The following is a 14474-nucleotide window of genomic DNA, read 5'->3' as shown; positions in this document are numbered from 1 at the left end:
GTTTTTTCTTGTGTTCTTGGAGCGATTTATTAATTTCTTCCAATTCCACCATTTTCATAAAGTTATGTTTAAAGTCGTTTTCTTCTACTTCTTCTGGGTTAGGATGATCAAGTCTTTCTGTTGCATGACCACTGGGTTCTGGTGTTACCTAATGTTGCTTTTTAGGTTATTGGAGGAATTCTTGCATTGGCACCTACCCATCTCTTCCTTCAAAAGAGGTCAGCAGTGTCTTTGTGTCTTGGTCCAATCTTTGCAGTGGCTGTCTGAGTGTTTGAGAATTTTCTTGGTCTGCTCTGTACTGTCAATGTCTGTCTCAGAAAATCTCTGAGGTCTATATGCCTGTCTGCTCTCTTGGTCTTCTCTCCTGGTTTGTTCTCTTGGTGCTTTCTCTTAATGCCCTCAGTGTTGTAGCAAGCTCTTGGTACCCTCAGTATTATAACAAGTTCTCATCTCTTATGCAGGGTGTGACTAGTAGCTTTGGTGGTCCGGTGGATGGATTTGCCTTTGGGGGAAGCCTAGGAAACTCCCTGCTGGCTGGCTAGAAAAGCAGAAAGGAGTTGGAGGAGGAGCCCAGGGTTTTGTCCCACTGGGAGGTCCTAGAGAATGGGGCATCCTGCTGTGTGGCTGTTCACTCACCTCTTACATCCCCTCTCCTGTTGGTTTCTTAAGAAGCTACCAGCAAAATGAACATGTTTTGTCCTGTTGAAAATAAGAAATGCACAGAAGGCCAATGTAACATGAGGGCCGGCTCATTGGGATTTCTGTCGCACCCGGTCCCCCAGCCGTGTAGCAACACATCCTATGGCAGTCCAACACTGGACAAAGGCAATTTGTGACCATGACTGAGAAAGACAAAAATAAGTACCCTTTTAGATCTTGTCAGGTCATATAAAACAGCAAGAATACTGTCCAAACATCAGTACTGGCCTAGCATCCACCTCTCTCAGCAGATAAAATGTAGCTGCTCCCTCTTGATCATTAGTTCTGCCCTTTTTCCCACCTTCTAGACCAAAATCATTAACACACACCTTTGTGGAATCTCCCATGTCTAACACCTTTCATCTGAAAAAACACACTTTCTTAAACTCTTCTAAACATATGCAGATCCAGCCTAAACCACAGAATGGGCTCTTCTGACATCATTTCTGAGCCTTTGTAGGTTTTACAGTATTACCATCTCATCACAAGGGACTAATAAGCTCAAACGGGCTGCATTTCAGCTGTGCTTCTGGCAAGGTTCAGCTGACAGTAACTGTGTGATACATATGTGTGTTTACAGACACACTTGACGATTTAACAAGATGCTAGGTTTAAGAGTGATGTGGTAAACTTTTCTTTCATGCCCACCAGTTCTCAAATAATCAACAGGGAGACCCAATATTAATTACAAATGCTCAGCTGATAGCTCTCACAACTTACATTAACCCATATTTCTTATGGTTTAAAGACTTTAGTATTTTCATAGTTTTTCAAAAAGGGAGGTAACATTTTAGGATAACTAAGCCTTATCATAAATACAAGGATAGGTGAAGGAGTCCACTGACTGCTGTGATGAAATGTCATGACTTTAAACAACTTTCGGGAGAAGGAGTCCATTTCAGTTTCCAACTCTCAGGTCACACTCCATTGCAAAGGGAAATCAGGGCTAGAATTCAACAAGAAGCAGGGGTCAGGAGCTGAGGCAGAGACCGGGCAGGGGTCTTGTGTACTGGATACTCAGTTTGCTGTGCTGAGTTCTCCTGTATCAACAGTCAACCAAGAAAATGCCCTACAGACTGACTGACAAGCTAATCTTATGGAGGCACTTTCTTGATCAATATTCTCTTCCTAGATACCACTGCTTTGTGTTAGAGTGTTATAAACCAGCCAGCATAGATGTGAACCTTTATCTAGGTGAAAAAATTTACACCAGTGAGCTCATCAGTTCAGAGCCAAATGACAGAGTGTAAATGATGTATTTAAGGGAAACAAAACAATTAAGTAGAACACCGTGAGAAAATAGAAGAGAAAATAGAAAATGAGTTAGGAAAGACCATCATGGATGAGGCAATAAGTTCTTGAGGACATGGGATGCTATGCTTTCTCCAGTGAAGACAGAGAAAAATACTTTACATAGGTTTCTGTCTTAAAGGGCCATGTGTAAAATGCAGAGAAGCAGGGTTAGGAGTCCCAGATTACACATGGCAGAGGATGGTAAGAGTTTCTAAATGAAGGAGCAATTTTAATAACAATGTTTGGTGCTTTTCTTAAGAGTGATGGAGTTACACAGCTGGAAAGGAAAACAGGCTCGCAGCATCGCAGGTATAGAATGAACTGGAAACTGAGCTGCAGCCTGCATCAGGAGAATGAAGAAATGGAACGTGCTTTGTGACATTCAAAGTTAGTCATTGGGAGGGTGAAGCTAACTATGGCAATGAAATTAAGACCTATTTGGGAGATAAAGGGTGGGATAAAACACTTTGATCATATTGAGTATATCTAGATTGTGGATGCAGATTTGCTGTCAATTGACAGCAAATAATTATACTTTTTCTCTTGTCCCTGACTAGATAAAACTTGAGGTTCTTTTCTAATGCCCCAAGGTGAAAGTGAGGGGCTATTCTTTTAGGAGAGCGAGAGCCAAAGGAGGCAGGAAATCTGGTGAAAGTTCATTCTTAACACACAAGCACTATTTCTGTCTTAGTCCCTGTTCTGTTGCTGCAAAGAAAAACTCTGACCAAGGCAAATAAGTGAAAGCCTTTAATTCGGGACTGGCTTACTGTTTCAGAGGGTTAGTCTATTATCATGCTGGCAATGTGGCAACACACAGATAAATGCTGGAGCAGGAGCCTAGAGCCTCATCCTGATCCACACAGGGTGGGGGCGGCGAGGGAGGGGGCTGGAGTGGGGGGAGATATCTCAAGAGACAAGAGAGAGACAGAGAGAGCAAGAGCGAGAGCAAGAGCGCACGAGAGAGAGAGAGAGAGAGAGCTTGTCCAACTTTGAAACCTTAAAGCACACTCCCAGTGACAAACTTCCCCAACTACTAATTCTTCTAATCCTTCACTAGTGCCCTGCTGGAAATGATAACAACCTGGTGACTAAGCATTCAAATATATGAGTATAAGGAGGCCATTCTTATTCAAACCACCACATCTTGTACATATATATATTCAATATATATATATTCAAACCACTGACAATAGTCACACAGTCAACCTGTGGGTGGGTTATACCACAAAGATCTCATATTAGATCACATCCACATATGCAAATTACACCATGCCTTCAAAAGTCAAATGCGTAGCTACGGGCAATTAGGCAATAATCTTACTCAGCTTTAAATTAATTCTTTTTGCAAGTGTGCTTTCCGAAACTTTTCTGTTCTAAGTACTGCTAGAATCATGAATTATTTATGCTTGATTGTTAAGTCTGTAAAAGTTTTCTTTAACAAAGAGTGATCAATCCAGACATGGCAGGTATATGTGTATATTCTGAGTGCCTTGTATAGAAAGGCATAAGGATCATGTTCCAAGATTAGTCTTGGTTACAATCATGTCAATAGAGTGAGATTCTGTCTAAAAAACAAAATGAAAAAAATACTAGCTAATTAATATGAACAGAATGCTCACACAATTTTAGGAAATCAAAAACCTAGGAGACAAAAGAGTAACATTTGTACATGAACTCATTTACAAAAGGTGATGGATCAAGAGATGGCTCGGGGGTTAAAAGCAGTGGCTGCTCTTCCAGAGGACAACATTCAGTTCCTAGCACTCACAGGATGGCTTACAACCATCTGGACCTCCAGTTCCCGGTGCTCTGATGACCTCTCCTGGCCTCCACAGGAACCGGGCATGCACTTGGTACACATACTCAGGTAAACACTCATCTACAGAAAAGTAAAAATAGACAAAACATTTTAAAAAGTGAGGCAGCATATACCTGGTTCCAGGGATGCACGGACATAGCTTGGATTTCTATTTCACCCTTTTGTAGCTTTACCACGTAACTCTTGAGTGCGAACTTATCTAATTTGTAACGGGTCTATGTTTCCTAGACCTTTCCCGATGGCGACACTACGCAGTATCAGCAGTATCTATTACTTTCCTACAGAAACTGACCTTGCCATGTCATGACACAGTGGCTGCAAGTAACATGGGATGCTGCGATCACTGTTTCAAAATCACCAAATGAAAACTTCTGTTAGACGGCAGGTAGGAGCATTATTTAGATCTCACCTTACTTATGGGCTAAATCCCTGTACTTCTTCTGCCACTTTTCGTTAAGTCTAGCATTCACCTGCTGTTTCTCACATCTACAATGCTGTCTGATATCTCCCCAATACAAATATTTATTGGTCAGAAAACGTGAATTCTTTTAATGTTGGTAATATTGCATTATAATTGAGTTCTTGATAATTCTTTATATATAACTATATTCATTTCAATGAACTTTTAATGGTGTCTCTAGGCTTCATCAGATTCTCAAAGGTGTTCATTGTACAAGTGAAAGGTAGAGGAAAACAATGGACGTACAAGTGCATTAATTTATTCTTTTCATTTTTGCTCAGAAAGCCTCCAGAACCATGTCGACACTCCATGAATAGTGAGTGAATGGTTCTTAGCCACGTTGGTTGCTAGGGTTTTTGATGGAGGGTGGAAAAAAACCAAGGCAAAGTTGTAGAACACTTTCTATACATCCAGAGGACTAAGCTGAATGTCAAAGGACACAGAGGTCCCTAACTACTTATATCGATAGGAACGGAGCTTCCTGATAGCTAGAACCAAGAAGGCAGTGGGAAGGCCTCATGATCCAGGTGGAAATTTGGACTAACTGGCTCAAGGCACACTCCCGTGCCCCAGGGTGTTTGGAGAGCGGCCTCAGACTCGACAGAGGTGACTGACAGATGCCCTTCCGTCCTGCGTGCACACAGGAGAACCCCGGGAGCCGAGCCTAGCCGCGCGCACGGAGCCGCGTCCTCGCCACGCCCACTTCCTGCTCCATCCCTCGCCTTTCCCGGTCCCTCTGCCGGTGAACCGGATGCGCTGTCAGTCTCCTCCTCCGCGTCCTTAGCCTCCACCCAGCTCCCTGGAGAAGCCGCTGCCACCCCGAGGCCTTGGCCAAGAGGCTGCTGGCGACTGGCCCGGCGGGCGCGGGCACGGTAGGAGCTGGGCGCGCACGGCTACCGCGCGTGGAGGAGACACAGCCCTGCGGCCATGGGTGCCAGGGCCGCTCCTTCACGCAGGAGACAGGCGGGCCGCAGGTTGCGCTACCTGCCAACAGGCAGCTTTCCCTTCCTCCTCTTGCTGCTGCTGCTCTGCATCCAGCTCGGGGGCGGACAGAAGAAAAAAGAGGTAGATTGGATCCCGCGGGCGGTCGCCTAAGGGCCCGGGAGGGCTGGAGCTGGGCGGGCTGGAGCTGGCCGCGTTGCTAGGAAGCCCCGTGGCGTTGCTAGGCAGCGGTGATGTGGGCGCTGGCGCCCGGGGGCGGGAACCAAATGGGCGGGGGCGGGTTGGGCGTGCCCCTGGGGCGTCTCAGGCTGTGGATGCTGAGGGTGACCCTAGTTCTACATCCAGGAAGTGGGGGCTGAAGTCTGAAAGCCTCAGGAACTATGGCTGCGCTGAGCTTCAGGTGTAGGCCGGGCTTTTGCAGTTCCTTAATATGCTGGGTGTGCAAATACCCGTTGGAAGCACTTGTAAGCGCAGAGGAACTCTACCTCTTATTCAGCTCTCTTGATTATGTTAAGATGTCATATTGAGTGTGTTATTCTGCATTCCTAATTATATTGAGTGTGTTATTCTGCATTCCTAATTATACCCTTTAGCACTAAATGCTTATTTCTGTGTTTAACTCAGTGTGTAATAGAGAACAATAACATATATATATATATATATATATATATATATATATATTTAAATACTCTATACTTATTTGTGAAGTTTGGGTCTCCCGATTTCAATTTTAACCTACCGTTATTTTGAGGGTGAGATTTGATGTATCTGCGTGAGTTGTAGAGTTATTTGTGAACTCAATTTGACAGAATTAATGTGGAAGTCTGGTCGTTTCATAAAAACATTCATTGTGGATTTGTGACTAGGATTTCTAATTGTAGATCAGTTTGGTAAGAGTACTTTGTTTTTATGGCGGAAGATGCTTTTACTGTTAAATGACACAAGTACACGAGTCTCATAATTTGACTCTGGTTCAGTTTATTGCAAGCATTTCTTTAGTAAGGGAGAGAGAGAGAGAGACAGAGACAGAGAGACAGAGAGACGGGGGAAATACAGTCTCAGAGTAAACAGTAATTTCTTCTCTTCATTCATTAATTATTTTTTAAATGTTACATGTGTATTTTGTCGGCATGCATGTCTGTGCACCACTTGGGTTCCTGGTAGCCCAGGAGGTTTCTAACATCTGATCTCCTAGACCTGGAGTCACAGCGGGTTATGAGAGACTGTGTGGGTGCTGGGAATCGAACCCAGATTTCTGGAAGAGCAATTAGTGCTCTTGAACAGGGAAGTCCTCCCCAATCCCTTCTCTTCACCTTTGCTTGAAACTATCTCGGTATTAAGACCACGCCTCCCTCCCCTTTTGAAATTTTTCTCTTTGCATGAAAAGTAAGGCATATGAAATTGTTGGTATTTTGGTAAGAGATTGGAGACTAACTGCTGCTAAATTGAAATAGCCCTTTCTACACGAATTAGATCGACTTTCTAGCACTTTGTGTTTTGTGCTGTATTTTCCAGATTTTTTTAATTGAGAAAAGTAGGAGATTTGCAGTAGGCAATTTTTTTTGGGGGGGGGGTGTATACTAAACAGAAGGCAATAGAAATTGATGAGACACTTCTTGTCATTTGTGTTGTTTTTGCCCTTAAGAATGTCACCAGGACCACTGTAAGTTGGGGGGAAATATTAGATAGTTCACAGGCTCATAGGTTCTCGCATCTCCAGTTCTGAGGCCATCTCAATATGTAAAATGTTGGGAAACTTACTATAACTAAATAGTTACGCTTGAAGTGCATATTTCCCTCAAAAATACATAAAATATTCGTTAGATATTTTGGGAAAGGAAAAGATTGGGAACTGCTGAGATGGCTCAGCAGGCGGAGATAATTGGAATGGTTGTTATTATACTTTTAGTTGATTATATAAAACTATTTATTGTGTTTGACATTTGAAGATGAGAAAGACACATATTTTCCTTTATGTTATCATCAGATAATCAAGTATACATATGGAAAGATGCACACTAGTGTAGTCTAAATAAGCTGTGCTGACTTAAAGGGCAAGTCACATCTTTTATCTGTAGGGATTTTGTGGCAAAATTTACAGATGATATACAATTGGTTATAAACTTAGGAATCTGTTAAAATAATGAACAGAGACCTTAGTATAATGTGCTAAATGTAACAAATTGCTAATGGAAAATGAGTTAAAGTATGTTAGCAAACAGTACCTAAGAAGCAGCAGAGCAAACAAGTTCCAGTATGCTCTCACTTACAGTGTGCAGTGGAATGAATGCTTGTGCCCTCTAGAACTCATGGCTTCAATTCCTGCCCCCAATGTGATAGCTGCAGAGATGACCTTGTTGGTAAGTGATTAGGTCCTGACTCTGCAGCCACTCATCAGTGATTCCCCAAGCCCCATGAAAGCAACTGCAGAGAGCTCTGCTCTCTCTGCCATGAACTGATCTTCCAGCTCAGAGAGAGAATCCTCACCAGAACCTGACCATGTTGACACCTGGTTTTAGAGTTCCAGATTCTTGTTTTGAGTCCCTTTGTGTTCTGGTTGGTTTTTTGTCAACTTGACACAAGTTAGAGCTATCTGAGAAGAGGAAAGTCAGTTGAAAAACTGTCTCCATCCTATTGCCTGCAGGCAAGTGTGTAGGACATTTTTATGATTAATTATGCATATTGAAGGGTCCGGACCCCACTGTGGGTGCTGCCACCTCTGGGCTGGTTACCCTGGGGTGTATAAGAAAGTTGACCAAGCAAGCCAGTAGGAGCAAGTCAGTAAGCTACAGTTCTCACCTCCAGGGGGACTGTAAACTGTAAGATTAAAGAAACAGTTTCTCCCACAAATTGCTTTTAGACCTGTTGTTTTATCTCAACAATAAAAGCAGACTAAGACATTTCATATATGGTAATTTGCTATAGCAATTCATCCTGCCCAATGGTGTGGGAGGTCCTTCTGTCTATGTGTTGCTTTTATTGGCTAATGAATAAAGAAACTGCCTTGGTCTGTTGATAGGGCAGAATTTAGGTAGGTGGGAAAAACTAAATGGCAGGCTGGGAGAAAGGAGGCAGAGTCGGGGAGACAACATGGAGCCATGTCAAGAGTAAGACATGCAGAAACTTTGCTGGTAAGCCACTGCCACATGGCAATACACAAATTAATGAAGATGGGTTAAATTAGTATGTAAGAGTTAGCCAATAAGAAGCTAGAGCTAATGGGCCAAGCAGTGATTTAAATAATACCATTTCTGTGTGATTATTTTGGGTCTAAGCTAGCCGGGCAGCTGGGAGGCTTGCTCCTTGCAACAGCCCAAGACACAGATACATGTTTAATTTAAAAAGATCATATGTTAAAAAAGTTGACCCATTTCACTAGTTCCAAAAATGATCATATCTTCTTTTTTTTTTTTTTTTTTTTTTTTTTTGGTTTTTCGAGACAGGGTTTCTCTGTGGCTTTGGAGCCTGTCCTGGAACTAGCTCTTGTAGACCAGGCTGGTCTCGAACTCACAGAGATCCGCCTGCCTCTGCCTCCCGAGTGCTGGGATTAAAGGCGTGCGCCACCACCGCCCGGCTATGATCATATCTTCATATGTTCTTCTGGCTAATTTTTGAAATAGACTTATGCAAAATAAAAAATTGAGACATCTCTTATAGTGGAGTGTATGTTGTCTGGCCCTCCTTTTGTTAGAAATCTGAGTCTCCAAGAGAGTTGACCTTTTTCATAGTCATAAATTTGGGGTGATGACTTGTGGCTGGCCATAATTTCCTGTATAATTCTCTCTTGGAATCCTCAGAGGGAGGAAGAGTGGATGAATTAAGGCCCCATACTTTACTAATGGCACTATAATTCAGGGTAGCTTCCCATTGCCAGCCATAGGAGTCATATAGTTGGATGTTAGAGAAAGCAGACATGGTAATAACTGCAGTTTTAGAGTGGGGCTATGATATTTTAGACTAATACCAGAATGGGAGTACAGATCAGAGCTACTGATTTATGTAGGGTTTATGTTTTTAAATTCCTTTCCTCGGTTATTAGGGACATGTGCTTTAGGGTCTCTGCACCGCTTTACACTTAATATCATTGTTATGTCTATGCTTTTATTTTTCTTCTCTTCAAGAAGAAAATACTTCAAGGAATTTTCCATTGAAGTGTGCTTTTTAAAAAACGAGTTAAATTTATATTACTTTGTATTTAAAGACATAAGTTGTATAAGTTATTGTGGCTCCAGTGATGTTCAATGCATGTTAAATAATGTTTGCCTTAGGTTTAGCAGATTTTCCTTAGTGTTTATCATTTCATGATGAACTTCTTAAAAGTATTGTTATCTTTAATCAGCCTCCCATATAACAGCACAAAGAACTTCTTACTAGCTAAAGTTAATACCCATTGGCCAGCTTTCCCAATGCTGGCTTCCATCTGCTCTCCACAGGCCACGCTCAGTACTGTTCTCTGCACGTCTGTGGAGTCACCTTGTCGATTACAGAACCTGACTTACCGTGTCCGTGTTGTATTCTTTTTATGACTGAATAGCATTTCAGTATGTACGTGTACCACATTTCCTTTATCCAGTCAGCAGTGTGTGAGATACTTAGGTGGTGTTTGTGTGTGTGTGCACGCGCACCTGTGGGGGATGCAGTTTCCATGACTTAGTGTTTCCCTTTCCTGTGAAAGTGACTGATAGCCTTAGGATTTCTTTTCTATTTTAAGTTTATTGAGGAAACTTAATGTTGTTTTTACATAATGTGTGTACTGGTTTACCTTCTCATTGACAATATGAATGGGTTGTCCATATTTTCTCCAGCACTGTTGAGCTCCTGATTGTAGTCATTTTACTGGGGTAAAGTGATAGCTCAGTGTTTTGATTTCTCTTAAAAGAGATATACTGGTCTCTTGTATGTCCTTTGGTTAATTCTGTTTCGTTTTATGGCCCATTTTAAAATCTACTTACTATATATTTTTTTTTTTTGCTGTTGTACCTTTCGGATATATATATATATATATATATATATATATATATATGTATTCTTCATGTTAACCCTTCATCATACATGAAATTCATATTTGTTTGTTTTCCATTCTACAGGATGTTCACTCTAATTACTGTGTCCTTTGTGTGGTGAAGATTTTTAGTTGATGTAATTTTGTTTGTCTGATTTTGCTTTTTCTCATGCTTTTGAGAACTTAAAAAAAATCTTTAGCCATTCAGTGACTGTTTACAGTGAGTAAACATTTGTCCTAGTTAGGGTTTCTGTTGCTGTGTAGAGACACCATGACCACAGCAACTCTCGTAAAGGAAAACATTTAATTAGGGCTGATCCAATAGTTTCAGGTTTAGTCCATTATTGCCATGGCAGGAAGCATGGCAGGATGCAGGCAAACATGGTGCTGGAGAAGGAACTGAGAGTTCTACATCTAGATCCTCAGGCAGCAGGAAGAGATCTGTAAGCTACTAGGCAGGCTTGAGCTTTTAAGGCTTCATACCCCACCCCCAGTAAGCCACTTCCTCCAACAAGACCACACCTACTCCAACAAGGCCACACCCCATAAAAGTCCTACTCCCTATGAACCTAAGGGGGTCTTTCAAACCACCACCACATTTGACGGTTTTCTTTTTCTTTCTTTCTTTTCTTTTTCTTCATTTGACGGTTTTCTTGTGGTGGTTTTATACTATCAGGCCATGCAGTTAAGCCTTGATTGAATCCCTTGCTTTGATTTTTTTCCAACTCCTGAGTTACAGGAGTCTAGTTTCATCCCTTTTTTTGGGGGATCCTGTTTTGCTCATACCGACAGATGTTTAAAACTGAGGCAGCCATATAGCAGACCTATTTGGCTACTTTGAGAACAGTCTCTGAATTTAGGGTATCTGTTTCTATAAACTGCTGAAACAAGTAAAATTAAGCCAAGGTAGATCTCAATTACAAGTAACTTCATAACTTGTGTGGGTCATAGAGTATGAAGCTGTATTAAATACTGTTCTTTGACAAAATACTGGATGCACAATTTCGGGAAGGGAGAAAGTGTTAATTTCCCCTCACAGTTTGAGGGTCAACTTTTCATGGTAGCAGGTGTAACAAGGCTGGTCACATTCCATCTCCTGCCAGGAAGTACAGAGATGAATGCTGGTGGGCAGCTTGTCCTCATTATTACTATTGGTTTTTGTTGTTCGGGGCCTCCAGGCTAGGGACTGGTGCTGCTCACAGTTCAGATGGATCTTCTCACCTCTCTTTAGCCCACACGAATGGGAGTAAGAACCTTGAAGGGAGAGAAATAAAAGGGGCAAGAGACGTGAGAAAAGGACAGCAAGTCTGTGTTCTGATCAAGCTGCCAACTTTATTTCTTCTCAGGAGCATTATATAGCAAAAAGGCAGTGTAGAGGGTAGGATGCTGGAATGTCAGGTCTGGAGATGTCCCTAGCTGATAGGAAGAGATAAGGAAAGGCTGAGGGTCTGTAAATGTTTACAGGGGGGAAATGCTAATTACTTCTGAGCCCTGGGGCCTGCTAAGTCTGCTGGCAGAGATAAGGGTCTGGAACTTGCCCTACAGAGGTGAATAGCTTACTTAACTTGTAAGCTAAGAGGACTATAACCAAATACAGGTCTTTGCTCCTAGCACACCTCAGTGAACCCACCCTACTAAACTCCCTCACCCCCCCCCCAGGTTTCTCCTAGTGCTCCTAGATTCTGTCAGTCTGACAGTATTAGTCACCATAGAGTGTAGGGATCATTGTTTCTGCCCAGGTGGTATATCTAACACCAAGTAAAGTGTTCCCCAGTATCTGCCAAAGCTAGAAGTTAGGGCCCATTTTACCAAATACTTTTGGTTAGTCGGACACAGTTAATCAGTCAGTCAGTCTATTTGTCTGTTTGCTGGTACATGCAGAGGTCAGAGGTCTGTCTTTGATGTTGTTGTTGTTGTTGTTTCTTTAAACTGCCTCCCACTTCTTTTTCCTTTTTGAGAGATGGGCTCTTTGATTGGCCTGGAGCTCCCTGTTTAGGCTTAGGCTGGCTCCAGGGATGCACCTGTCCCTGCCCGCTGAGCACTAGGGTGGCAAGTTCACCCCTACACTTCACATCAGTTCTGGAGGTGACTCAGGTCATCGTGTTAGCACAACATGTACTTTACCCACCGAAATAGTCCCCAACCCCTACCTTTACATTTCCTAGTGTGGTGTTTGGTGGTATTTCCAGAATGAGCCCTCGTTTGCCCCTGTTCTCTACTTACTGCTTGTGGTTGCTAATCTTGGCTGCCTACTTGACTACATCTGGTACTAACTAAAACCCAGGCATCTGGACACAGGGGAGAGGGATTTTCTTGATTGGATCTGTTGAGGTGGGATGACTCACTCTACATCAACCACATCTTCTTTCTGGTGGTAAACCACATGAAAGGATGCGGCAGAAGGATGCTTTTCCTCCGGCTTGCCAGCCCTCATACTTGCTGGCACGTTCACTGATCCTGTTGCTGCAACACCCCTTCACTGGTATTAGCATGTACTTCTGGGATTTTAACATAGACTGAAGGCCAGCAGCTCTCTAGGAATTTTCTGGGCCTCCAGTGCCAGATTGGGATTAGTTTGGTCTTGAACTTTTTATTACTTTATAAAATGATAGTGAACTACTATTATAGCTATTTATGTAGCTCCTTCCTCTATTTTAATTATGAAATATGATGATGGAGTTATTAATGACAATTTCTTTACACATCTGTGCTGGCTAGTTTTATATCAGATTGACACAAGCTGACGTCATCTTTCAGAAGGGTACCTCAGTTATGAAAATGCCTCCTATGATCTGGTTGTAGTCAGGAAGCCTAGATAGTGGATTTTCTTATTTAGTGATTGATGTGGGAAGGATATATAAGTGAAAAAAAATCTTACTTCCCCAAATTGCTGTAGATCAGGATGTTGTATCACAATAATATTAACCCTAACTCAGAGAGTATCAAAGTTAATTTTATATATTAGAAGTTAACTTCTGGTAACCGTTATACTTTGATCTGATAACCTTTTTATAGTAGAAAATCATGAATGCCATCAATTTTCAACACTTTAATTGAGTTGTGTGATCCTTAGGGAGTACCAAGAACTCATCACAGCTGAACTGTTATATTTAAATTCTTTTGCCTATCAAATAGCAATCACGTTTATGGTCTCATTTTTGCACATTTCAAATACCTGTGTATAAAGCCACCGATTGCAATGTAAATTATTGCTGCATCTTAGCTTCCTTTTTCCTTTTTAAAAAAATGTTTATTCATTTTTTATTTTATATGTTTGGATATGTGTACAGTGCCCGTGGAGTTCAGAGAGGGTGTTTGATTCTTGATTCCTGGGATCTGGGGATAGAGATGATTCTGGTTTACCATGTGGGTGCTGGGAGCTAAACGTGGGTCCTCTGGAAGAGCAGTCAGCGCTCTTAACTGCTGAGCTCTCTCTCCAGCCCCCACTTTAGTTTTCAAGTTTCCATTGCTTTATAGACAATAAAAACAGTTACTCATGATAGACAGAAAACTTAGAAAAGCTGTAATTTGTCTAAGTACAACCATTGCTCTTGGATATCTCATGCTTCTGCCTGTTTCTACCAAATAGCGGAGTTATAGGTGTGAGCAATTGCACTTGGCCCAAGTTACACTTAATGAGTAGAAGTACAGGATACTTACTGATTGGAAAAGGACTGGAGGGGAATAGTTGCATCCTTTCTCTTTATCTATACCTCTTTTCTTTGTCAGGTTACATGTGAATTGGGGTTTACCTTACAGAGTACCATCTTTTTGGTTTTGCATTTTCGGAGGATTCGTCATGATAGAATAGATAGTGGATTTCAGGGAGCTTCTTGTAGAGCCATGTTGTTGTGATTTCTTAGTAAAAAATAAACTTATTGGCAAAATACAAACTTTGCTGTTGTTTTCTATGTCTATGACTTTAAAAAAAATTGAAGTGTGTTGTAACTTTCATGTCTTGTACTTTTTGAATATTTTAGTAGAAATAATACTGTTGAAGTAACAAAGCATATGAGTATCATTTTAAAAACGTATCATGTATGCCATCTATGCCATTCTAAGATATGTTCTGTCACTTTTTTGGTGAGTATTACATATTAGACATTGTGACAGTTTTGGTGGTAGGGTAATAGCTAAGACAACTACTGCTTCTGGTGTCTCCTATAGTTTATAGTTCTATAGAAAATTCATACAGAAAAGATAGAGTGTGAGAACTTAGGAACTTGAGTGAGGATTTTGCTATCATGTAGGGGATCATT

At 41.6% G+C, this 14474-nt stretch overlaps 1 protein-coding gene across 2 annotated transcripts in view; it reads left to right on the top strand.

The window, feature by feature from the left end:
• Window positions 1-5008: 5008 nt before the first annotated feature.
• Tusc3 (tumor suppressor candidate 3) overlaps window positions 5009-14474 on the top strand; it is a 131842-nt gene continuing 122376 nt past the window's right edge. Inside the window, exon 1 of one of the 2 annotated variants that reach the window (XM_057752720.1) lies at window positions 5009-5336. In XM_057752720.1, coding sequence (XP_057608703.1) covers window positions 5199-5336 — 138 coding nt within the window. In that variant the 5' untranslated portion in view covers window positions 5009-5198. The remainder of the gene's footprint in view (window positions 5337-14474) is intronic. The other variant, XM_057752719.1, reaches the window with a different exon arrangement.

The sequence above is a fragment of the Chionomys nivalis genome, chromosome 20 (genome assembly GCF_950005125.1).
Source record: "Chionomys nivalis chromosome 20, mChiNiv1.1, whole genome shotgun sequence".
Taxonomy (NCBI): Eukaryota; Metazoa; Chordata; class Mammalia; order Rodentia; family Cricetidae; genus Chionomys; species Chionomys nivalis.
Note: the sequence above shows the minus strand (reverse complement) of the source record. Positions and strands in the feature narration are given on the sequence as shown.